The sequence below is a fragment of the Excalfactoria chinensis genome, chromosome 6, assembly GCF_039878825.1.
Source record: "Excalfactoria chinensis isolate bCotChi1 chromosome 6, bCotChi1.hap2, whole genome shotgun sequence".
NCBI classification, from domain to species: Eukaryota; Metazoa; Chordata; class Aves; order Galliformes; family Phasianidae; genus Excalfactoria; species Excalfactoria chinensis.
This window is the reverse complement of record NC_092830.1, coordinates 25942647-25967917: the sequence shown is the minus strand read 5'-3', so window position 1 is coordinate 25967917 and position 25271 is coordinate 25942647. Positions and strand designations below refer to the sequence as shown.

General features: G+C 43.0%; 1 protein-coding gene across 8 annotated transcripts in view; it reads left to right on the top strand.

Moving 5' to 3' along the window:
• Positions 1-640: 640 nt before the first annotated feature.
• Positions 641-25271, top strand: part of BTRC (beta-transducin repeat containing E3 ubiquitin protein ligase) — a 109432-nt gene continuing 84801 nt past the window's right edge. For 3 of the 8 annotated variants that reach the window (XM_072339777.1, XM_072339776.1, XM_072339774.1), the window contains exons 1-2: positions 643-788; positions 15882-15950. In XM_072339777.1, coding sequence (XP_072195878.1) covers positions 741-788; positions 15882-15950 — 117 coding nt within the window. In that variant the 5' untranslated portion in view covers positions 643-740. Of the gene's footprint in view, positions 789-6189; positions 6210-15881; positions 15951-25271 lie in introns of those variants that run through there. The other 5 variants (XM_072339779.1, XM_072339775.1, XM_072339780.1 and 2 more) reach the window with 5 other exon arrangements.

The window sequence follows — 25271 nt, the reverse complement described above, 5'->3', positions numbered from 1 at the left end:
TTGGGACAGCTGTGTGGTGCTGCAGTATTACACTTCTAGTTTTCCTACAATTAGGCCAGCATCAAACGTTACTGACAGAGCGTGTCATCCAAGCCCTAAGCCATGAAGCTGCTGCTGAGGGGTTCCTCGCTTACCCACCCATGCATGATGCTTGCAGGAAGGAGCAGAAGAGCTGTGCTCTGTGCCCTTGGTTACCTGCAATACTGTCACAGGAGCCGTCCCTTTGCAAGGATAGGACTCTCTCATTATAATCACTGTTATTTACATCATTGTGGTAAGGGTTTGCAGCACTGTCAGCATTCTGGATAATGCCCAGGCCTATTACAGCCAAGCATTTCAGTGCTGAGTACGACGGGCCCCCGGGCACACAATGTTTACACCCGCACACAGCGGCCTCCTTTCTGCCGCTGCCCTCGAGTTACACCGTCACAGCCTCCTCCGTACTACAACTCCCGTCAGCACTCTCGCTCGCTGACGGCGCGTGCGCCACCCGGCTCCCGACATACCCGTCGCCGCACGGCCCTCTGGGATTTGTAGTTCTCTCTCGCTCTCAGGCCCTTGCCGACGGCGCGGCGAGGGACTCCATTTCCCGTGGGCCCGCGGGCGGCGCATGCGCTTTGCTGGTAGCGGGGGTGAGAGGCGTGGGGGGGGGGTGGGAGCGCGGGGCAGCGCAGGATCCTGTCGGCGCTGGCTGCGGCCTGGCACTGCGAGGAGGGGCGGCCGCGGCCCCGCGAAAGGCTATGGACCCTGCCGAGGCCGTGCTGCAGGAGAAAGCCCTGAAGTTCATGGTGAGGAGCCGCGGGGAGCGGAGAGGGCACCTGCGTGCGGGACTGGGGCGGGGGGAGTATCGCGGGGCGGGGGCGAGGGGCAGCGCAGGGTCGGGGTGCCCTGGGCCGCGGGGGGTTCCCGTGTTGTTAGGGGACGGGAGGGGAAGCCGTGCGGGGCGGGGGGCTGCGGGCTGGGAGGGGACGCGTGGGATTCTCGGGTGTTTCCCTTCGTTCGTGTACTTCAGGCTGTGCTGTGCTGCGCCCCGTCCCCCGGCAGCTTTGTTCCGTGTTCCTTTCCGCCCCGGCTTCAGAGCTGTGCGCGCTGACACTCCGCTCTCACCTTCTGCTGCGTTGCAGTGATGGTGGATGCGCGCGGCCTGGGCTTGTGGGCCGCTCTTTGGCATGGCAGGCAGCTCTGGGGGGTGCTTGCATCCGAGATGCTCTGCACCTTTACCTGGATGTGAGGCTTCAGACCCTTGAACTGTAGCTTAATTCTTTTTTTTTACTTCAGTTGTTGATATTTCTGAACCTTTTAGGCTAGAAACATACAGTTTAGAAATGGAAACACTCCGGTACCATCCGAATGGAATGTCAATTTTGTGTGCCCGAAACTGTCCTTTCCCTATGGAAGTCATCTAAGTACTTGGCAGCACCTGGTGAAAGTTTACTTTGGGTTGGCCTTTCCAGTCCTACAGACCTAAATCTGAGCTCATCAGAAGGAAGCGATTCTATTAAAGCTTCAGAACGTATGCCCAAGTGAAATCAAGGAAGTGCTGCTTGCAAATGTTTTCTTTTTAATTGAGCTTTGCAACATTTGTTTGACTTCTGCTTTTTTAATCCTGCAGAACTTGTTTCTCTTGTGGTTCAGTGACCTTTTTGCTGCTGGCCCTGTCGTCTGGCAGATTTATAGGGTCTCTGCTCAGTGAAGAGGGAAAATGCTATGGGTACCTAAAAAGGAAAGGTAGCAATTAGTAATAATAAACCACCTTCTTTGGTGTGCAGTTGGCCAAAGAGCCTGCTGTGCTCATGTTGGGCCAAGCTTGGTGATGGCAGCCTTAACCTACATTGTGACTTCCATATCCTCAAGTGTTTCTATGTGTTGCCCTGACATCTCATGTGCTGCATTTGTCATTCTGTGCTTCAGTTCCCAACCAATAGCTTAGTTCCTGGCATTTGAGATCTTCCATAAGGTTGGGCCTGGGACCTGAGGGAATCCCTGCCCATCTCACAGCTGGCAGTGTGCCACCTGAACAATAAAACTCCCTGATGCTGAGGAGAGACCTGGGCATGAGAAAGAGCTGCTCTTATGAGAGCTGCATCTGGTAAGGGCTCCAGATAAAGGGAAGAATTATTGAGGATCAGGCTTTGCTGAGAGCTAAAAGCTAAACCAAGTTCCTTAATGTTTTATTAAAGTGCCTCTTGAAAGTAAAGTACGTGCAAAGTTGCAGCGAAAGAGGAAGCTTCCCTCTGATCCCCTTGAACTTTTGAGGTGTACATGCATTTGTATGGGTTGAGAGTGATAAAAGCTTATGTTTATATTTATACCACATCTCAGGCTTTTGCTTCAACGTGCATCTGTGTAGTACATCTCTCATTTTACTTATGTTGATGAAGAGTTTTTGTCAGACTTGGTGAGGGCTTTCCCTGTTCTCTGTTTGCTGTTGGTGGAGGTGTATGCAGGTAGGTTGTTCCAATAAATGAGGTCCTGTTGTCATTATCAGCTCAATGCTGCTGGGAAATCTCCTGTTATTTCAGTCTGGCAGCACTCAGAAAGTGCTCAGGTACTGCAGCAGTGGCAGTGCTACAGTTATCTGCACAGAGGTAGTGGATCCTCAGCTAATGCTGAATCATTCACAGCATATTACCCTGTTCACCCGAGTGTGTGATGCACTTTGTGTGCTGCTCCCTTCCCTGAAGAGCTCTGCTTTGGGTTGAGGTGGGCTTTGCTGTTAATTAGTGACTTTTCCCTGAGACCTCCCCAGTGCTGAGGTATCTCAGCATAGATGAATATTCAAACATCTTCTGTAGGTGTGTGATCCTATTATCTCTCCAGCTTTTTTTGGTGGTTCTGTTTCTGCTGTGAATTTGTGCTGGGTTTCATTTTGTGTTGAAGAGCAGCCCTGTAGGTGGTGTTATTTTTGGGCTTCTCTAGAAAATAATACTTTTTCCACTTCATGTGAGTGCCTCCTTTTTGGCAGTGACTTTGAGCAGTGCTCCTGAGTCACAAGGTATCAGGCAAGGCAGACCTGCTGATTTCATGTCTGACACTCAGAGAAAAATGTCACATGGAATCTTCGTCCAGTGCTAACCTTATAGATGACATTATCTTGCCTTAAAAGGGGCTATTTATTTTTTAATGTGTCTGTATTCATTACTTTGAAAGACAAGGTTCTGGATGCTGGTGTGTGTGTGTAACTTTTCAATGAGCCTAAAATCTCATTATTCTCCCTGGCCACTGTTGTCTCCATTACTCACCGATGAAACAGTGCTGCATTCAGGTAATATCTGCTACCAGTTTCCCAGGTGTGTGTTCAGCTACCATACATGTCATCTGATACTTTCAGCTTTCAGTAATGTAGTTAACTTCATTCACCTACTCAGTTTACCTCTGTGTTTCAAGAAGGCCTAATTTATTCCTGATACTCAGCTGTGGTGGAGAAGCACTATGCAGAACTGGGCAGCTGCTCACAGGGAGGGCTGTATCTGCTGGCGAAGGACTGTTTTCTATCACACGTTCTACATGTTGTCTTTCAAAGCTTCTTTTGAGTGAAAGCTGACTGATAGATGTAAAAGACAGTTGTAAATTACATAGTGCAGTGTTCTACAGCTGCACCAAGGGTTTCATTGGAGTGGAACCTTGGTTTATTTCATTGCAGTTCTAAGAGACTGATGCGCATGCTAAAAGAAGGAGAGACAGGAATGCCTGTTAGCTTAAAAAAGCTACCATCATTGACAAAAACATGCCTTATAGAGCTCTGGTTTTATTCCCTCAAGAATATGAGATTTCTGTTGTCATAACCATTTACAGAAGTACCCGGAATGAGGTGCTCGATAAGGAACTTCCACAGTTGAATGAAGTGTTTACAACTGTAGATACAGTATTTAAAGCATGAGTGCAATAGGCTCAACTGAGACTTTGATTAAATGTCATATAAAGTAAACTACATATGCCTGCATAGAATAGTAGATATTTTTTCAAAGTAGCTTCAAATGGTTCTGTTAAGTGTACGAATGTTCTGATGATTATCTTTTTAATTAAAATGAGAAATCTTTGTTTAAAGTGGCATTCTTTTTTACGGCCTGTTACAGTCTCTGTAACAATCATTTCTTAAGTCGGAACGTTTTTAATTCCAGGAATCCATTTATATAAAACTATGTTTAGACTTAATTAAGGAACGATTCTTACAAAGCTTGTAAATAGCCAGGAAAAAAGGGACAGAAAATAAAACTGACATTCACACTTAACGGAATGATTGTTACAAGGTATGTAATATGCTATAAAAATACAATAAAGCCCCTTTTATAAGAGTTCATATTTTTTGTTCCTCATTTTGAAAGGTATTTAAGAAAAATATCAAGGCTCTATGAAGTAACATCTGTTTGCATGAATGGACTCGTGACAACTCCAGTTGTGTTTAATTAGGAGTGCTTGGAGCTGCACCTGACCAGTGTGGGATCCTATCTGGGATAGTTTGGCAAGCAATAACTTGGTATTTAATGCAGTTTCACTTTCTCAGTTTCTCTGGGTGAACCAATTTGCAGTACTTCATTTAATTTCCTGGCTTGTGAATAGGAGGATGTTGATACCAGTGTTCTTCATGAATTTCTTTTTCCATTTAACTCTCATTAGTGTTTTCTTTCTGGGCGATGTGATTCTAGAAGGTCCCGATTGCCTTCTTATTTCATACAAGAGCTCAAACTGGTGTCTTTTAAGGTGAATTTGTTCTTTGTTTTCTTTTTTTGTCTCAAGTTCCTTTATTTTGGTATTACATCCTTCTAGGAGCTTCTGGCAGGTCACGTGGTCAGTGCAGTTGGAGGCAGAAAGGTACCAAACCTTGGAATCCCTTTTCCTCCCCTCTCTATATGTATATTCACACACATGCAGAACAAGCAGACAAAAACAAATACGTCAGAGAGGTTCCATTTGCACAGAACTTGTATGGTTTATGGCATCAGCAGCGCTCAGATGTGAAGAGCTGGGACTTGTTAGCTGTTATTTAAAACTCTGCTTTAAAACCTTTACCATCTTCCTACTGACATATTTATGTTGTAGTAACTTTGTTGCAGAATCTTGGGTATCCAAAGCAAGAGTGGCATGACAGCAACAAGAGTAATTTTGTAGAACAGCTGGGCCGGCAGTTACTTCCTAAGTGTGGGGTTGCAAAGCCTCCTTGAATTTTAAACATACTTTTAGTTATTTTCTCCTGTAGAACTGAAGTAATGCTCTCTCAGCTGGGGGTTTTATAGGAACTGGTGCTTATAAAGACATTGATTTCTTTCCTTTTGCCCCACGTTTGTGGAGCTGCAGGTTCTTCTGCTCTAAGCGCACCCGGTTGGTGCTTTGGGAACTTAGCCCTTGTTTCCCTGGTCATGTTTCATTTCAGCCACTTTGCTTCATTAAATGTATTCAATTAGAAAAGCAAATAGCAAATTTGCTATCACAGTGCTGAAGTATTTAGTTTCATGGACTTAAAAAGCAGAATTTGTTGCACCGTGCTCTTTGTACTAATATATGTACCATAAACATCAGAGAGAATAGGCTGACCTTAATATTTGCTTCCTAGCCTAAATCGCCGCCTTGCAGCAGTTATTTCCCACTGAATAAAAAGTTTAATTTCACGCCCTGATTAGTGCTACTATGTGCAGGTGGATATTTATTTTATGCAGCTAAACTAATCTGCCTTGGCAAATTATTTGCCAGTCAGCAGAGCTATAATTCCTTGTGAGTATTTGGTACTAAATTATCATTCTCGTTAGTAAGATGGAGCTGAACATTCGAAGCACAGAGTTTGGGCGGGCAAAGTTTTTTCCCAACTGAGATACAAGGTATGTGCAGCGGCCTCAGTGTTCTGCAGTGTTTTGTATGATGGAAAGAGGTAATGGAGGTTTCAGAGGAAGAAGATGATGATTCTGTAGTTCTGGATTGTCTCTAGGGATAAGCTGAACCACTGATTGAGCACCTGGGGAAAGGACCTGGTCAGCCCTGGGAGCACAGGTGAAGGCAATTCAGCTGTGCAACTGGAATGGCTGGAGCCTGGCTGCACCTCCCTTAGACCCCATTTAAGGGCTGACTGCTGCTGGGGAAGGATCTCTTCCTGGAGCTCCCTCCTTGGTGTAACTTTCCACTGTGAACCTGGAATCTACTGGTACAGGTGGACAACCTTCTTCCCTTCCTTGATAGCTCCTTTCTGTCATGCTGATCCTTCTGTCATTACACCTCAGGTGAAGCGCCTTTTTCCATCATATTAACCTGTCCAATTGCTACAGTTGGGAAATGGGTGGTGTTTGGAGGGGCCTTTTCAATGGGTGATACTTAGTGTGAGAGAGAGGGGATAAAAATAAACAACAAAGAAACACACACAACAACAGCTGATCTTCGGAGTATTTTCAGTGTCCAGTCAAGCTCTGATCTCTAGGCAGCAAGTGAGATGAAAAGGTAAAGCCACCACTCTTTTCCTGTTGTTTATTTTCAGTTTGAGGGTCTGAGCCAAGGGAAGGGGTGATCTGCAACTTCATGCTCTGATCTGATTTAAAATTCACTTCATGCAATGAAAACATTTATGCGTGGACCAGGCAGTATTTGCTGAGCTACAAATGCTGTCTGCGTGTTTTTGTCAAGTGGATGTGTTCCTCCCCTGCTTTGTTTTCTTTGGCTTTCTCTCTGCTGGGGTTTGTTTGCACCATAAAACTTGTTAATGAAAAGTGCTTGTTTTCTATTACAAGGAAAGTCATTTATACCTGAAATTATGAAATTTCATTAAGAGTTGAGTGAAGGGATTCCACTGACTTATTTTGTAGTCTGCATAAATGCATTGCTTGTTGTATACGTTTTGAGTGATCACTACAGTGAGGCTTAAGGTACAGATGACCACATGTGTAACCAGTGAGCTGAGCAAATTGCTTCTATTGTGTACAGATTTTCATGCTATATTCAGCAATGCAAGTGGCATAAGCCATTTGCACATGCAAGGAGTTTTCTCACTTCCTTTTCTGCTTATGTTATGTTGTCTTCAACCTCCGAGTATTTCTGACACTTGGTTAATGTTTAGCCATTCTTGGTGGCAAACTTCATGCTTTCTTCAGCTCTCTTCATTTCCTCCTTCACACAATTGAGGAGTTGCTCAGCTGTGGCAACAGAGAGTTGTAGCATAGCGGTGTCCAGTGGCTGCAGCAGAAGAGTAAATGCTCAATATACAACTAATAGGCAATTGAACATCAAGCTATTTTCTTGATGAGCACTGATAAGTGCTGAGTAAACTTCCTGGTTCAACAGAAACTATTGGAAATAAACATGTTGAGATTTGCATTAGATGTAACCTGTTATTAAACAACACTGCTTTCCAATGGCTCCTTATTCATGTTCTTGGTGTTGACCAACTACTACTCGTGCTTTGCAGAGTAGGAAACTGAAGCTCAGAAATGTGCCTGGGGTTGTGGACTGGAGGAATTCACGTGGGGTCATGTGGTACCCTGATAGAGCAGGCAGCATCAGAGGAATCCAGTTGTTCTAATAGCTAGCCTTGTGCTCCTGACCGTGGTTTGGTTAATTTTACAATTGGCTAACCACCTGTTAAGATAACACATTTTATCATTAAACAAAATTAATTTTAAAAATGGCTTGAAACTGTCTGTTTTTAATGGGATCTGAATATTCTTTGTTTTAATCTGCCTCATGAGGCTTGTCTTTCTTCTGGGAAGTACACTGTTACATCATTAAAATACCATCCCCTACTGAGAGAGAAATCGGCCCCATTCACTAAATGGCAATGCTGAAACAATGACAAGTATTTCTAAAAACTGCATTAAAATTCATTTTTTTTCTTCATCTGTGAATTCCATTAAGCAATGGGTGCTTGGCCTGCTTGCAGCTGTATGTGCGTAGCCCAGTTTGTTTGTCGTGATGGCAGAGGCAGATATGTCAAAGATTTTTCATTTAAAACGATTCCACTTTTCAGTGGTGATTTTGCTCAGAAACAAACCAATTGGCTGCTTTTAGTCTTGCTCTGTTCTTAGAATTGAAAACATCTGATCTAATTTCCCCCATTGCCCCGGTGCTGAAGCAGGGTCTGTGCATCATGCTGATGGGAGCAGCAGGAAGGAGAGAATGGGGAAGAAGGGAAAAGCTCAGTGAGGGATCTTTCAGCATTCCTGAGGGGTGGGCAGAAGTGTTCACAGGCTGTGAGCAGGGGCACCTCCTACAGTAACCGGTCTGGCTAGCAAAAGCCTTAGTGCTAGTTTTGTTTGCTTCATCCTGGGGTGAGAAGGGTTGCAGAGGCATGCTTTGCTGGATTGAACTCTGTAAGCCCTGTTTATGTTAGCAGAATGAACTTAAATGGGGTTCTAGCTGTAGCCCAAATGGCCCATCCTCTTTGGAAACACCTACAGCAAGACAGAGGTGATGAAAGCTGTAGAAAGGGAGTTTGGGAGCTATCAGCCAGTGCAGAACTCTGGTGTGGCTTTCTTCCATCATCCGGCTTTGAGCCTGTATGTGAATTCTTGTGGTTTCTTTGTAGGAGTGCTGTCTCGTGGTGCTTGCATCTAAGGAAATAGTTATCACAGTTCATAAGGTATTTCACATATAGGAGAATGGATTAAACACTCAGGAGGAAGGCAATGATGGTCTTTGCTGGATACAAAGCAGGCTTGGCTGGAAAAGGAAATCTTGAAGCTTCTAGACTTGCTCATTTAGCAGCCAAAACAGTCACTTGTTGCTTTAGAGAAAAAGGGTCTGGCTTCCTCCCCACACACATCACATGCAATTTTATTTATTTATTTATTTATTTTGTGAGAGCAGTGCAGAATGGAGTGGTGTTTATGTGGGAGTTGCTTTTAGCATTCGGATAGTTGGCCTTCGAATTCCATCTGATAGGAAGATTCTGGTGATTCTCCAGAGGGGTGTTTTGTTGAATGTGCTCAATGCTTTTCTTCCTTAAATTCTGCCCGAGTCTCAAAAGAATTGGGAAATGCAGCCAGCTGTCATTCATCTCTAGCAAAGCAGAACAATAAGAAGTGGGTGTAGTCTCGAGAAATGGTGGATCAGTCTCATTTTAGAAGATGTATCTTGAAACCAGCTCAGCAGTTATCTGAAGGAATCTAGACAGTGTTAACACCTTCAAATATGATCTAAGCGGGTTTCTGTAGGTTAGGTATGAAAGAATGAAAATCTTCATTCTCCATTCTTTTTTGGTAACTTTTTCCCTTTGTTTCATTTCTGTTTTGACTGAGATGATTCCAGTGTAGTGCATTGGTTTTGTTCCTAAACAGCTTTATTTTAAATAGTAAAATACCCTGAAAGTTTTCTACTGGCAAGAGGGTAGTCCTATGTAGCTCTATCTTGTTGGCCTTAAAAATAAGACTTTAGGCAGAGGCAAAACAATACAGAGTTCATTAGTAACAGGAAAGGTGCCATATGGGGTTGGAGCAGTCTTGTGAAGCATGGGTTCCAATCCGCTGTACTGGCAGGCAGTGCACCCTGTAGTTCCTCATGCAGCCTCCTGAAAGCAGCTCTTACATGAGTGCTCTTTTCTTTGCTGTGCTATTGTAAGGCTATTCCAAGCCATAGAACTTTTAGCTAGAATCCTCATTCATTTTTTCCTAGCTAAACTTCATCTGTGGCTAATTCATTCTCATCTGATCCTGTGCCAGTGTTGTTCTTGAGTTTAAACAGCTCTTCCTTCTCCTTCATGTTCTTCTGGGTATGTTTGTAGAGAGCAGTCATTTGCCCTCTGAGATGGATCTGGTGAGTTTATTTTTTCCCCCCTTTTCCTTTCCCTTGTAGGATGTTTCATAGAAGGTTTTACCATCTTAGGAGACCTTTTCAAACAGCTGCAGGAAGTGATAGATCTACCTGGGACGCAGGTGGATCAAACTATGCACAGTATTCCAGGAAAGGCTTTTACTGATCCTTTGTACAAAATCATTAGTACTAATTCGTCTCTGCTGGGAGATTTTCATGTTATATATTCTGTAGTGGGATTTGCCTTCTTCACAGTCTCTTCCTATTGGTGAGCCATCGTTAATAATGTATCTTTGGGTCTTTTCTCCTCATGTCAATTCTTTAGTCGCCTGCTTACCATGGAAACAATGTTACTTTTTGATCTATATACATTTTGTATTTAGCTCTGTTACTTCCAGATACTGTGGCCAAAGAAGTTTGTTTTCAGGGCATTAATAATTCTTGGTTTGTAGCTGCTAATGAGAATATTTTATTATTAATTTCAAGAATAATAGTGGATTTCAACCATACAGCCTGATGGCTCCCTTTTGAAAATAACCCGTGATCCTCTCCCTTTTTAGGTTTTTATCCTCCTTACAACTCTGGTATTAATCCTAATCCTCTCCATTTTAACTAGTAACTTCCTACGTGTCATCTATCAAATGCTTAACTACGTCTAATTTGTCTGGACTTTGGTGATCTTCTTAAAGAAGAAGATTGTGTTAGTCTAGCACTAATTCTGATTTGTTCTAAATTGGGAGTAGATTTCCTGGGGCTTCCCATGGTGAGCGCTGCATTTTGGTGGTACTTATCAGAATTCAGTTTGAGGCTGCACGTACTGTTTGCTTTTTATTTTTCTGAAGGTTGTTCAGTCAGTCCTGCAGTGTTTCAGGCTCATTCTGGTTAGTCTTATTGCAAGTACTTATCTGCATGAGGATGCTTCCAGTGACTGCCCGTTGAGTGTCTTCCCTTACTTCTGTTGTCCCTGCCTCATCCTTCCAACATAATCCTTCATCCAAGATGGTATGTTTCCCCAGTACTCTTTCTCTTAAATATCTCCTCTGGTCAAGCAAGGTGAAGGAGCACTTGCATCTTGTGCCAATCTTGAGTAGCTGAGAACAGCCAGGGAGCTGCCCTTGCCACAGGGCGATTAGGGTAGGAGGTGGAATGTGTCCTTGTAAGTGCTGGGAGCAGGTAGTTCTGGGTTCCAGGTTCCTTGCAGTGAGTGAATAGGTCCCACACCATAATTGTAGCACAGTGCTTTGTGAGGGAAATGGGCTGGGATAGAACAGCCATATGTATGTGTTTTTTTTGGGCTGTTACCTGGAATTCAGCAGGAAGTCAGTTAGTCACTCGAAGCTGTGATAGCAAGCATGTGCACAGAGCTTGCTGGTATTTGTCTGAAGATTAATGAAGTGTCATCACAGATCTCCATCTGATTCAGAATACTGTAGCTTAGTATTCCTCTGGGCCCTTAAGAAGGTAGTGTGACGTTTTGTGTGACTCAGGTAGCTTTCCCAGTAGCTGCAGCTCGTGTCTTTGCATCTGTCACGGAATGTAGATACACATTTGACCAGACTCTGGTCAAAGCATTCCAAACCAATTCCAAGCTCAGTGAAGAGTTAGGCATGTGCTCCATGTGGAATGAATTCATTTAGCTTGCGGGCAGAGCTTACTGCTTGAGAGTGCTACCTGCTTCGGAAGGAGTTTCTATAGCAAACTGTGAGCTCAGACAACCAACCAACTCATTGTCCTCCACTCATTCAGCACACTTAAATCTTAACAGCATCAGAAAGTTCATGGATTTCTTTCCTAATAACAGAATCACATACAGAATTTCAAATTTTTCCACTGAATTAGAGTCCACAGTCTAACTGTGCCTTATTTTGAGCACTGACAGTGGAATGGGGTGTTTAGCTGGGCTGTGAGATGGTATGTTATGCAGCAGGAATTTATTGCTGTAATGCATACAAACTCATTAACAAGTTCTGTGCCACAGGGGATGTTTTTCTTTCCTATGAAAATCATCTCAACTGGACAATCCTTGGTGCAAGTGGCCATGCCCTCCGTGTCAGTGACTGACAGATCTAATTCTGCCTTTGTAGCCCAGAGCCCGTTAGTTAATAGAGTTGTGAATATTGGTACTCAGAGGCAACCGTCAGAGTATTACAATGCATTATTCCTCTTATTCAGTTGGTATTTATCAAAGAAGGTGTTATCTCTAATGAATGCTATGTTATCTTCAAATAAATTCCTGTGTGTGGATCGTAATTTAAAAGAAATGAAAATTTAAGTAGCCTTACGGTTGCTTTGCGGTGGCAGAGAGAGATGAGTTTAGCTTGCCTGTTTGAATGGGATGTGATGGAAACCCAGAGTCAGTGTCCTCTCTGAGGGAAAGGGAAGCATTATGGGTTATACGATCAGATTAATAAAATCCTTAGTACATATGTATATTTCATACATGTCTCATCTTTCCCTCTATATCTTCTTGCAAGGGAGCAGATAAAATGGAGAAGCAGCAGTACTGCCTTCCGAGTAGCAGAATAGGTTTCACTTCATAATTATCACACTGACATATTTATCCTTTCTCATGGAAGTGAAGATGCAGATATTTAAGAACCCTTCTTGCACAAAAAAGCCCAATTTCCGCTCAGCACTTAATTAGCACTTGTTTATGACACGGCATCTGATTTGATTTTCAAAACAAATTGCACAGTAAAGAGGCTGATATTTAAACTGTATAGTAACCAAAGCTCCAGCTGTGACTCAAATATTGTAAGCCTTCAGGGGTTGTGTTTAGGTCTAGAAAATAGGAACTCAGGCCTGTAATTAAATGTCCTCTAGAAATCAGCCTTTGTCGGGAAGGAAAGAGGCACCACTGAATTTTAAATTGCTGACTTTTTCTCAGAAATCATTCTGTTGTTCTAGGCCTTATTGGGGTCTGCAGAAATCAAATGGATTAAAAATAGAAGGGGAGATGGCTGAAGGAACAATGCTGGTTAAGTGTTGAAGGAGAAAAGATCAGAGCAGTAGCAGTTAGAGTGCTTTCCAAGTTACCCCTGTGATCGCCTTCCTCGGGATGTGAGTACTGAAAAAGAGTAAACTGACCCCAGCAACCCAGCTCTTGTTGTGCAAAATGCTGGAGCAGATGCTAAGAAAAAAACATTCTTCTGAATGATATTGTAATTGTGAGCATAAACAGGGTGTGCTCATGGAAATCCAAAAACGAGTAGATCCTCCTGGGCAATTGTGTTGTTGATAGAACTGCCTTGAATGGATTGTAACTGTGGAAGATTGTACAGTTGATTGATAAAATAACACAACTTTCCGGTGAGGTAGTTGTCAGCATTCCAGATCTTGTAGGGGCCTGGGGAGGGGCTGGCATTTGGGTTTTTTTGTGTTGACAGATAACGTGTGGGTTTCTGTTGTGTCATTCAGTTGTGTGTCTGCTGTCACTGGGGTACGGCATTTTGGAAAGCTTTAGCCAAGTCTGCTTATTTGCGTGTGCCAAAGAAGACGTTCTTGGGGTTACTCACAGTGTGACTGTAGGAGAGAGCTGCAGATGTTCAGAATTTGGGGGCTGGTTGTAAAATGAAGTTTGGCCAAAGAGGAGTGTGTTTGAATTAAGTGCTGAGAAATCTCCTCCAGAGATTTTAATAGTAAAGTTATGCTTCTCCATCAGTAATTGCATTTGGTATGAATGGAGGTTCACTTGGGTGTGTATCTCACTTGAATGGAGTAGGCAGCAGCATACAAGCAATGACACACCTTGCACTGCCAATTGCTTCTCTGCTGTATAGTTTCTTTTCTAAATGAGGATAAGCTTATCAGACATAAAGGAGATGTGTGGGTTTTGCAGGCATGGCTCTGGGCCTTAGTTTCTCCTGTTTGTGTATTTAACTGGCCAGCATTGAAAAACAGAGTTTACAGTAAGTGCTAATCTGATAACTCCTATTGCTAATGCTCAGGCACTGGCATTGGAAGGAACCAGTGCTAGTAAGAGTTGTGTAAATACTTTGCTATCTTGGTTGTTGCAGGCACTTCTGCATGGGAGTAATCCTGTTAATGGCAAAAGATTTGTTAATTTACTTGCATGTTTACAGGGCTGGGATCTTCAAATTAAATGGTTTAAATCATTCTTAAATCAATTACTCAAACTACTCCAGGCTGATGGGCTTTACAGACGTTAAGCAGCCTGCCAGTCCTAAGAGAAAGCTTTGCTGTTATCCTCTAATTTCTAGGCTAGGTGGCTGAAATGGAGGAAGAAGTAAGGCAGTTTTTCCCAGATATGTTGGGTTAACCTGAGCAGGTCCCAGATTGCTATTCAGGTCTCTTTTCTCCTGGCACTGGGATTGAACCAGTGACTTTTTATTTCTACTTGTTTATGAAGACCTTTTTTTTCCCCCCCATTTGTTCCTTTCTAGATAGTGGGTACCACACTGTGCAACGTTTACAGAGCAACTGGAGCACTTGAGCCAGATGTAAAGCATGGCTTTCTGGAGGGATCTTGCTAGATATGTCACACTTACTATAGTTTCTTCCATTTTCAAAGCATATAGAAATGTCAGCAGCTCCTCTCAGCAAACCTGTGAGGTGGGTTAAATAAGTGTTGTCCTCATTTTACAGTGGTAGAGAGACTAACCACCCATGAAGTCAGTGCTGAACTAAGGATTAGGTCTTAGAGCATGATGCTTCTAGCTGTGTTAGAGGTCCCCTAAAACATACTTTGTTAATGTGTGAGGCATCTCAAGTCCAAACTCAGCAGGTGAGTGCCGTAACCAGGATGTACTTGACTCTAATTTATCAGCTCAATGGTGGTTATTGAAATTCAGCTTTAACTCAGATTACTGGCTGGGACACCAGGGCATAATCTTCCTACTGTTTTGAAAGGTTTAGGAGAATTTAAATTTGAACAGGGGAGAAGCAAATCAAAGTGTATTTTGAGATCTATACCCGTACTTCTCTTGGGAGGCAAGATTTTAGTATGTGCCAATTCATGTTTTTATTTCAAATTCCCAGGCTGAGTGGCTTTCCACCCATAGCTGTGAATGTTCATCATTCAGTGGTGACACTTTTTTCCTCTCTAACAATTCTTATTTTCAGTGTTTGTGGGCACAGTTTGTACAAACTAAATATTGTATTGACACAAAGGCAGGTGGAGTTAAACTCATCTTGAATAGACCTGTTCTGAAAATGAGAGACATTTGCAGCCTTCCAGAAGGAGCGATGGGGGCAGGGATCTGTTGGTTTGGAGGGGAACTACCTTGAATTAAGAAAAGGGATTTTGAATAATTGCCAAGAGTAGGAAAGATGGGGGGGACTTTGTGTCTGAGTATGTCCTGCATGTCCTGCCTGATCCTGCTGCTCAGATGTGATTCTAATTTCTAGGCATCCCCCTTTTTTGGGACGGGGGAGGGGGGCAGGCACAGCTGAATCTGCTTAGATTTGTGAGTTTTGAGAATCTTTGAACATTGGATCTTATGACAGGGAAAGCTTAACTTATTATTTTTTTTTCCTAGTTGTAAATTGTGCTGTTTGGTTTGTGCTTCCAGAGCAATCGGGTGTCTTGCTTTGGCCTCAACCTGATAAGGTGTTGAATCAATAAATGGGGGAGGAGGTTATGTTTGTCTATTGGTTTGAATCATAATTTTGACAGCATGTGGGTGTAGTTTCCTGCTAGTCCATGCTGAGGCTGCACCTTTTGGAGCTATTCCATAATCTTTCCATGTTGTCTACTGTTGTGTCTGGCCATGTTGAGGGTAGTGGCACTAAGGACACTCTCATAGCTTGGCTGCTGTTTCCATACCATGTGGTGTTGCATAGTGGCAGAAGTATTAATGCCTGTTAGGTGCTAGTACTACACTCACAATAGGTCTTGTGTATCCAGGAGCATTTGTGGGGGAATTCTAAGGAAATACCTGTATATACTAAGCTGAAATGTAAAATGGCGGAAATGCTTTAAAAATAAGTAAATATGTAAATAAAACAGTGGTGGATTTGTTAGGAAAGTATTCTTAAAGCAGCTGATACCTGAGGCAGCAAACGAGGTAATCTGGGGACCAAACTGTCATATGCGGCTTTAAAAAATCTGCATTGCTTAAAATGCTCCAGAATTTAGATGTAGGTTAGCTAGGTCCCAGTGTAAAAGGAGGTCTCTCTTTATGTCTATTCTCTCCTAGCCCAGAATACACATGCCAAAAGATGGATTCCAACTTATATCTTCTGGATACCAAGCGTGGCTAAAGCAGGTTGGACTGTATTATTGTTATTCATCTCATGTGAGGGACTGTGTTGGACACCTGTGCTTGTCTCATTAGTGAAGTACATAAATGAGGGTATAACGAAGTTACGGTGCCATGTTAGCTGATACTCTTCATAGCCATCACTGTTTTGTGTTTGTGCATGCTGTGTTCGTATAACATTTTCTCACCGGTCTCGTGAATGTGCACCTCCTGTAAATAAAAGTTCAAAAAGCAGTCACCTGAAAGCAAAAAGGGTCAGAGATGGAAAAGAAATCTGCAGCAACAGCTCAAATTACAGAATTAAAATGGGCCTTCAAACACAAAGCTGCATGTTGGTGGTGCTGGTAATAATGGGGAGGCCAATGGGTTAAAACACGAGAGGATTGCGTCTAGCACCATTCAGATCTGCCTGGCTGGAACAGGCACGGACACTGGCTCACATCACATACCAATTGTGCTGTTTGACACAGTCTGACACTGCGGGGACTCCCCGCTCAGGAGCGGCCCAGTGCTATATTGCTCTGCTGTTATTAAAGGCCAGCCTTTAGATGTCTCAGCAGTCCGCCGCGAGCGATTGCTGTCAGCTTTTTCACTTCTGTGAGTGAAAAATCCCCCTTCAGAAAAAAAAAAAAAAGAGCTTAATTTACAAATTGCTTGTATCAATCTCTCCATCTTCTGTGGATCTTCACAAGAGAAGCTGGCATCCTTTGGAACACACTGCTTAAAGTTGCTGGTGTTGTAGAAAGCTGGAATGGTTGTGTTGTTATGGCAACAACAACGGGAAATATGAAAACAGCACAGAGAAGCTGCATCCTGTTGTCGTGGCAACTGGAGTTGTGGAAATGATGAAAAGTGGTGGTGAAAGGATCTATGGTGCTGTGAGCCCAGCAGAAACAAAGAGACAAGTCACCTGTGTGGGGTGGGAGAGGATTAGGAACAAGAGCAGCATTAAGCTTTGAAGCACAAGAGTTTCACTGCAGGTGCTAACAGGATGGCTTCGGCTCTCTCCGGCCTTCTCTCCTCCAAGTACTAATGGTAACTTGTTTGTGCAAGTTGCTTGCTGCCGTCAGCTGATGTTGACTTCTGGGAAGCTGAGAAGAGCTGGAACGCTTACAGAAAGTTAGGCATTGAATCCCATGCTATATTTGCAAACCATCGCTTTGGCTGAGCGATGTACCACAAAGGTGAAGTGTGGTTTGGAGCTTCCCTCTGCCTGGGTGTCCCACACTGCTAAAGGTCGACTGGGACACTGCAGCCAATTCCTTCCTGATTTCAGCTTTGCTGAGCTGGAGGCACAGGGGTCTCAGAGGGATCTCAGCTCTGCAATTAATGTCTCTCAGAACTCAAGTTTGTTGACCTATGGGGCATGGTGTCAGTTCTTCTTATGTGGTAGGCTGGGAGAACAATAGAGTAAGGATTGCGTGCTCTTCTGTTTTTTAATTCAAAGGCAAACAGGCCTGCATCTGTTCTTACTCTGTTATGTTACCAGCGCTCTGATGCAGGTGGGAAATATGCATTTTTTGCCTCTGAAAAATACTCGGGGAAAAAAAAGACAACAAAACAAAATGCTCAGAGATCTTCACATTGGACAGTCTGAAATAATAAAAGAACTTACACATTGCTTCTGCTTTTCTGTGTGGCTGCTTTCCTTTTGATTTTGTGTTTACTGTTATTGGTTCTAAAGCCTTTAGCTTAAATATCCTTACTCCTTGATCCAGCTAAAGTTATAAACCTGAGCTTGTGTCACGAGCAGATGCTGGCTTGGAAATAGCTCTACTATCCTAATTTCAGTGCTGTGATTTCATTGCAGGAAGTATATGGGTAAGGGAGTTGGTACAAAGGGTGGCGATTTTTGATGAAAAGGGAGAGCTCTCATAAGCTTAGAGTTTTTGAGGTCAGAATGATTTGGTTTAGGAGACACATCCAAAGGCCCTACATGTAAGATTCCTAAAAGCATGTCTTGGAAAGAAAACCACTTTTGGTTTATTTAAAAGCAGTAGTCTACATATGCATGCAGGTGGAATGATGTCTGTGCATCAGACTTATCCCTTCTGGTGTCTGTTTGTGTTTTTAACAGGATTCTAACGTAATGATTTTCTTTTTTCCTCAGCATAGCTGAGTATTGATCTGCTGCCTGGCTTATACAGAATATGAGAAGTATCCGGTAACACAATGTATTAATGTGGGCTAAAACCAGCTTGTTTAACAGACGAGGTGGAGGAAGATGGAGTTCTGCAAGACTGGACACGTACTATAAATAGCCATAAAACTGACAATTTTATCTAAAAATGGTGCTGGCTGGATTTGCGTATTCTCAGCCTGCTTAAATAGGAGATAATAGTTGAACACTACCTGAGCACAGGTCGCCCACACTGGTGTTGTTACCCTCTGCCCTTTAATGGCAGTTTTTTATATTTAATGTTTGTGCTGCAGTACAGAGCTGTGTTTTGTTCATACATGGGCTAGAGGAAGCACAATACCAGCAGCCAGCAATGTGTGTTGCTTTAAGGAAAGGGTTTTAAGTAACCTGGAAAGCTCTTTTTACTCCAGCAGTTTGCTGCGAGTTTCACCCTTACAGAAAAGTGAACACCTACAGTTATTTTGTTCAGCCTTGAGCTTTGTTTAATCCTGTCTTCAGACTGCAGCACTGTGCTGCTGGCAGCCCATAACATCCCATCACCGAGATGCTGACCCTGTGAAGACAAGCTGCCATTGACTTCTGAGGGGAGGGGGGATTTTTGTCTGGGACTCGATCAATAAGATGTGACAATCCAATTCCTATATTATATTGATGCCTTCTGTGGTTTAAGCCAAAGTGTGAAATTGGGCAAATTAGGCTCTTAATTAGCTGAAACACTTACGAAACATTATTTTGATTACAGAAACGGGGAATTTTAAAGCATTGTTTTAAGTGGCTTGTGAAACATGGTAATTCAGAGTTATTGAGAATCCTTTCCCTCATATGCTGTTGTGAGCAAGTACACGTCACCTAAGATATATAATATAATGCATTCATCTGAGACTTTCTGCCTCCCACTGTCTTTTGGAGTAGAATTTTTAGAGCCGAGTTATAAACCCGTAGATGTGTTTTATGCTGGAAATTCTTGGTGCTACGTTGGCTAGATTGGGACCTGCAAAGGCTGCTGTAATCAAACGGCACCTGAGATATTAGGTCTGTTCTTCAGTCAAGTCAGACGGAAAATGGAGTATAAAACCATGTCCGGTGTGAAAACAGGATCATTGCACTAGAACTGCACTTCTCCAGTTTAAAAACATACAATGGCTGGAAATATTTTCTTTTAGCAGCTCTGTCCTTTGGTGTCCCCTCTGTAACTTCAAAGATGTGTGTTCTGTCTGTGATGGTTCTGTGTGCTGTTTACGATTCAGATGATAATCCCTTGGGTAGAAGTAGAAGCAAACTTGCTTTCTACGGTTCCTTATTAATGCTTGGCATTCTGTTAGCATGTCGAGAGTGCCAAGTGCTGTGCAGACAGAAGCGTTTTGAGAACAGGTATGTGTGATATGTGCATAACGTAGCAGTAATTGTCAGAGATTTTAAAGAATTAGGCAAAGTTATGGGTGGAGGAACAATCTATCCGCACTGTGCAGGCGTGGGGCTGAGGTGCTCTGTTGCTCTTTAGCCAAAGTCATGCAGAGAACCTATTCCAAGAATTGGGTTTTTGAGTTTGCTGAACCTCAGGCTGTCTCATCTTCTCCCAAGTCTTGTGGCATGTTATGATTTTAAATTGTTAGAAATGGTGACAAAATAAGGTTTTGGTTGTTGCCTAACAGCAACTTTTTCTACTCCAACTAGACCAAGAGCATCTCCATTGTCAGCTTTTGGATAGCTCTACACTTCAGAGCTTGCTGGGGTTGGTTTCAGTGCATTTGGGTAGGTCTCGCTTTTAAGAACATGCTTGTAGCTCAAAGAAGCACATGCAAGTCTCTACCTGTTCCACTCCTCCAAGAAGGGCATGGCATCTGATTCAAAGCTCTGCAGGTGCACTGGTTTGTATATATGTCAGCTTCATGGATTAAAGGGATGTAATTGTGAAAACATAAGTATTGTCTGGTTCAGATATGATCTACGCAAATTCCCTCCAGCACATGGCAGCTAAGGATCTCACACAGCTCCTAGCTGGGAAGCACACTCCTTTCTGGGGCAAGTAAGTTCTGGTTGCTCATGAATCCCAGAGCCTGAACAAAACACCAGTAACCGCTCCTTGGGGAAAACATTTCTTCACAAACATTTTCCTAAAAGCCATGATTTGATCCTCCCAGATCCTGTTCAGGTAAGAAAATATTTGAATAATCTGAATATGTAAACTCTTTTCTACGTCCCATATGTTTGATATTTAAGAGTAGTTAGTGAACTGGAATCTCTTGTAAAAAGTTACTGAAAGTGAGGGAGTTAGCAGAAGATTAGAGAAGAGTTTGCATAATATGTATGTTTGAGGAAATTTACTGCACAGTTATATGAGAAGTGGGAGGCTAAAAGGCAAAGGGAACCTTTGCAGCGCTGTGAGCTGCTTGTGCACTGCAGAGCTTGCAGAATGCACTGAGCTCAAAGCCACAGGGCGAGTGGGGGAAACCTCTGCGCTGAATTCAGTGATGTGTGCAGGTGTGAGTCTGATACTTGAGGTGTTTGGGGTATGGAAGAGTGCTGTGCTTGAGCCTTGCCGTTGTGTTTCACCATCTGATTTGTGAGATCTGCTTGTTCTGAAGAGCGATCCTGCGGTGTTCCACGAGCACATCTTCAGTCTTAGGAAAGTGAGGAGTTGGGTTGCTTGCAGTTAGTAAGTGCTCCAATGTCCCATGAGGTGGCTCAATGGCTTATTACAACAAAGCAGCTTATTGCAACAAACCACTTTGCATGGTCCCTGTACGTATTTGTGGAAGTGTGACCAAAATATTTGGGCGCAGCAGAAGCTGAGTTATTGTTGGAAGCACTGGTTGTGACAGCAAAGATGCACTGCCCAGCACAGGTGTGGTGCTGCATCTTCCAGCTGAAAGTGCTGGGGGGCTCACAGAGGCATGGGCCACACTAAAGGGGTTCTGCAGTTCCCCTTGTTTTATAACTTCATCTTCTTACTATGGAAAAACCGCCGCGAAGGCAGTAACAAAGCAGTCAGAACTATCTCACGTGCAGGGAGTGGGGGCCTGGGCTGTGAGGTGTAAATGCAAACTTCATTGCTGTTGCTGTTTTTGGCTTAATCAAGGCTTACAGCTTTTCATGCCTTTTCATGCCTATTTTCAACTGGAGAAAAAAAAAAAAAAAGACAAAAAGAACTTGCAGAGAAAGTTATAAAAGTATTAATTTGCTCTGAGCCGTGCTGGTCTCTTTGCGAAGTTCATAATTAGAATCCTGGAATCATAGAGTTAGGCAGGATTATTTTTTGTTAAATGGGTATTTTTGTCTCTCAGGTATATAACTGCTCCACAACTGGTGGATCTGTATTCATGTGGTGAGGGGCTTTAAAGGCATATTATTTACACAATTCACTGAAATGGCTCCTCTGGAAGCCGGGTGGCTCTCTCGTGTAATTACGTATTTACTGCGCCTTCTATCCCCTGTTTGGATGGGGGGAAGAAAGAAAGAAACGAAGACCCACAAAATAAAATAGAAGGATTTTCTTTTTTTCTTCTTTCTGAAGTTATATCACAGAACTTTGCCCATAGGATCAAGTGTTAATCGAGCTGAAAAATGGAATATGTTTGGCAGGCTTTTAAAACTGAAAGTATGCGGATGGTGCTGGGAGGTGCTTTTTTCTATCTATATCATGTATTTAATTGAACTAATACCTATCTGTATGGCAGAAGGGGAACATATACGATCTTTTTATTCATGTGTGTGAGAGGCTGAAAAGCGCAGCAAAGAAATGGGCCAAAATGACTTTTTAGCAAGAAGCACGTTTCTGGAGCTAGATTTCATGACACCAGTGTTTGTAATGTAAACAGCAGCTGCCTTCTCTGATATGTTTCATACAATGTATTGCATTCTGTGGTGACAGGAATAGTGCGCCTTGGACACAACGTGAAAGTGGTGTGTTGTATTTTTGGCATTGGCTTAGTTAAATATGTGGCCAAAAAAAATACTAGGAGAAACTGAGTGGGAGGGAAGAGTTTGGGGCTTTGTTCTGCTTAAGTAATTGTGGCTGTTAAGAATCCTCCTAACATCTGAGCATTGATTTGATGAAGCATTGTATAGGATCAGCATTCCTTAGGAGTACTTCCTACATTTGGATCTTGGAGAGCACGAGGAAACAATGTTCTGAGGCTTTTTGGAGGAGAGCTGTACCTCACAGCTGTCCCCTATTGGACTTCTCCAGTGATGGAAATAAGAAATGGGGAAAGACTTGTCTCCTCATGACAAGCTCAGGGCTGGATGTAGTATGGAGTGTTCCTTTTATTGCTGTGGACCAGCAGAATTTCTGCTTCTCTTTGCCTTTTGTGTCAGTTTTAGTAATAAGTACTTGTTTCTCTTTGTGCCATATTATCCAGTTCCCTCACTCATTGTGATCAGTGGGGCCAACCTGCAGAAGCCCCATTTCTCTCAGTTTTTAAACTATTCATCTTGTCAGCATGTTACATTCTACTTATGTTCCTTAATGGAAGCATTGTGTGAACATGATCTGAATTACCATCTCCCAAGAGAAGCAGAAATGGTATTGGTTTTTCTTCAGAGTTGAACACTGGACCAGAAGAAGAAGAATTCTGAACTAGAAAGGGACTGAGATAGATGTGGCTAGCAGCTGAAATGAGTGTTGGGTACAGCTGCCTAAAAATCAGCAATTAGGGAAGAAAATGGTTTTCTTTTAGGCTTTGCCACTGATGAGGTAAGAAGTGCACAAATATGTGTCATGTTGGCTGTAGAGCAAAGGCATTCTGGGCATGCAGAATCTGTTTTGAGTGCAGAGTTCAGCGGTGCATAATAGGTTATTGCTCTTCAGCATGTGAAAAAGGTGCACGCTTAAAAGGCATTCATACTGTACTACTCTCTAATTAAGATCTCCAAAGTGTTTATAGAGAAAATATCCTCAAACTAGTGTTGAATTTTTGTTGCTGTTTACACTGAGTTTAGTACAGAGAGTTTGTGTTTTCACACCTCCTGTGCACTGTGGTGGTTAATTGCAGTAGTCCGAGTATTTGGGTTTTTCCCTGTGCAGAAGCACTTCATTGTACAGGGGAAGGTGATGCGTTTCTGACCTGTAACATAATTTACTAAAACTGTGTTAGTCACCTGTAGTATATTGTATTTGCCGAAAGACCAGAAGAGAGCAAATTTGATAAAGAACAGTCTGAAATTGTAGTGTGTAATCTTGTAATACAATAGGAAATAAATGAGGTAACCAATTCTTGGCACTGGCAAAAATTTCTCCATTGAATGTGTGCTGAGATTTGTCTTTAGGATGTGAAATAATTGGGATAGAGTGTCGACTATTAGTGGCAAACCATCTGATGTACTAAAAAATGTTCTCGCAGTACAGTTACAAGAGTAGTTGAATAGGTTAAAATACGGCTTCCCTTCAGTGCAGGGTTGCTGCCCACTCAGCTCAGCCTATTTTAATTCAAAGTGCAGCAAGCCTGTGTTAATCACAAGCAGAGCAGCTGCTCCAACCTCCGCCAGCAGCAGGATGCTGAACTTGCCTGAAACTCTGCTCTCTGCATTTCTTCAGTGGGAAGACATTTCAGAGGGCAAGGAATGGGACTTAAAAATCAGTGAGAAAAAGGAACTGTGGGTTTTTGTCAATTAGTTTCCCATCTAATGCCACTTAATGCCTTTTACAGATGCTTAGCTTTTATCAAGGATCAGCTTTGCACCTCTGGGTTGGGACGGTGCACCCTGCCCAGTGCTGAGCGAGCAGCATCAGCATCCCAGTGCCTGGCTGTGGGCTGGCCTCTGTGCTCCGCATCTTTATTTTGAAGAATCGATGGGCACAGAGATGAGTTTAGGAGAGGATTTTTTCAGGCAGCTTTCAGGCAGGGCCAGTCCCTCGTTTGCTGAGCTGACAGCACAATGGTGAGCATCAGACACGTGGTGTGCTGGGTGGATGGGGACAGAGGCCGCTGAGATTTCCTGAGATCAGGCTGTAAATGAAGTTGTTCTGTTGGGTCACTCATCTGATTTACACACAAGCTGTTTCTCCTGAAGCACCTGGGGCCTTTTGTTCATGCTTGTGAATAAGCTTCTTTCAGTCACCAGCAGTAATTTAGAGTCTTTGCTTCCTTCAATAGGTAACAGCAAGTACAGCAGTGACATTTTCTCCCACTGCGTGTGCAACTTCACTCTTCTTTTTAACCTGGGTAACAGAGTTGTATCGCTCATACAGACTTTGTTATAGACTGGAGCAGATTGAGAAGTCATCTGAGGTGCTGGTAATTATTTACTGCGTACTTCCCAGCTCTGCAATAATGTTGAGCAGTGGGAGTGCATGGGTGAGCAACAATACCCTCTGCAGGTGCAGGGACAATGGGCCCTCGGTATTTTCCTTTGTTACCGTGGCAATTGGAGAGGAAGGCATTACCTCCTAAGTGCCCAATCTGCTGCTCATAGCGACTCCATCTCACTTGTCTCATGGAAACTTGGAGGCAAGGCAGTCCAGCATTGCTGCTGACACAAATGTCCTCTCATTTGCTGCCTCTCTTCTTGTGCTTTGCTCACTTCAGATATTTAAAGTGAGCTCTTTCATGTGGCCAACCAATTTCAGTCATCTCTTCCTCTAGTTGGTTGTCATGTGGCATAAAGCTGAGTGAGCTCAAGGAGTGGGGCAGCCTGGGAGGATGGAATAAGTGGTTGGGGTGGAACACTGATAAATCTTTATGCACAGGACGTACAAAAACTACTCTGTATTTATTCTTATCTTTTGAATCCTGTGATGAGTAATGGTAAATCTATGATCACCTATTGAATTTGATTTGCATCATACAGTGTTGTAGTTGATCTCTTTTTTGTTCTTGGGGAGCATAGATGACCAACATAAATGTGTTAAGAAACTGGTGCAATGCTGAAGTGTAGATGTCTGCTTCATTTCATTTATGTATTCATTCATTCTTAAAACTGATCATCACTACAGCTTTAATGGCAGGAGTGATGCATGTTACATTGCACAGAGAAGATTGCTGGCCTCTGGAAGGTTTTGTATGTGGGAGTGCATGTTTGCTGGGAGGCTGGGATGGCAGATAAGAAGCGTGGCTTGGGTGCTTGCTACAATACTGTCTGCTATTTTTTGTCTTCAGGAAGGGCTTTATCTTGTGAGGTGTAACACTATAAAGTACTCCACATCTTGAGTTGCAGTGTCTTTGTGAAGAGCTTTTAAAAAAGAAAAC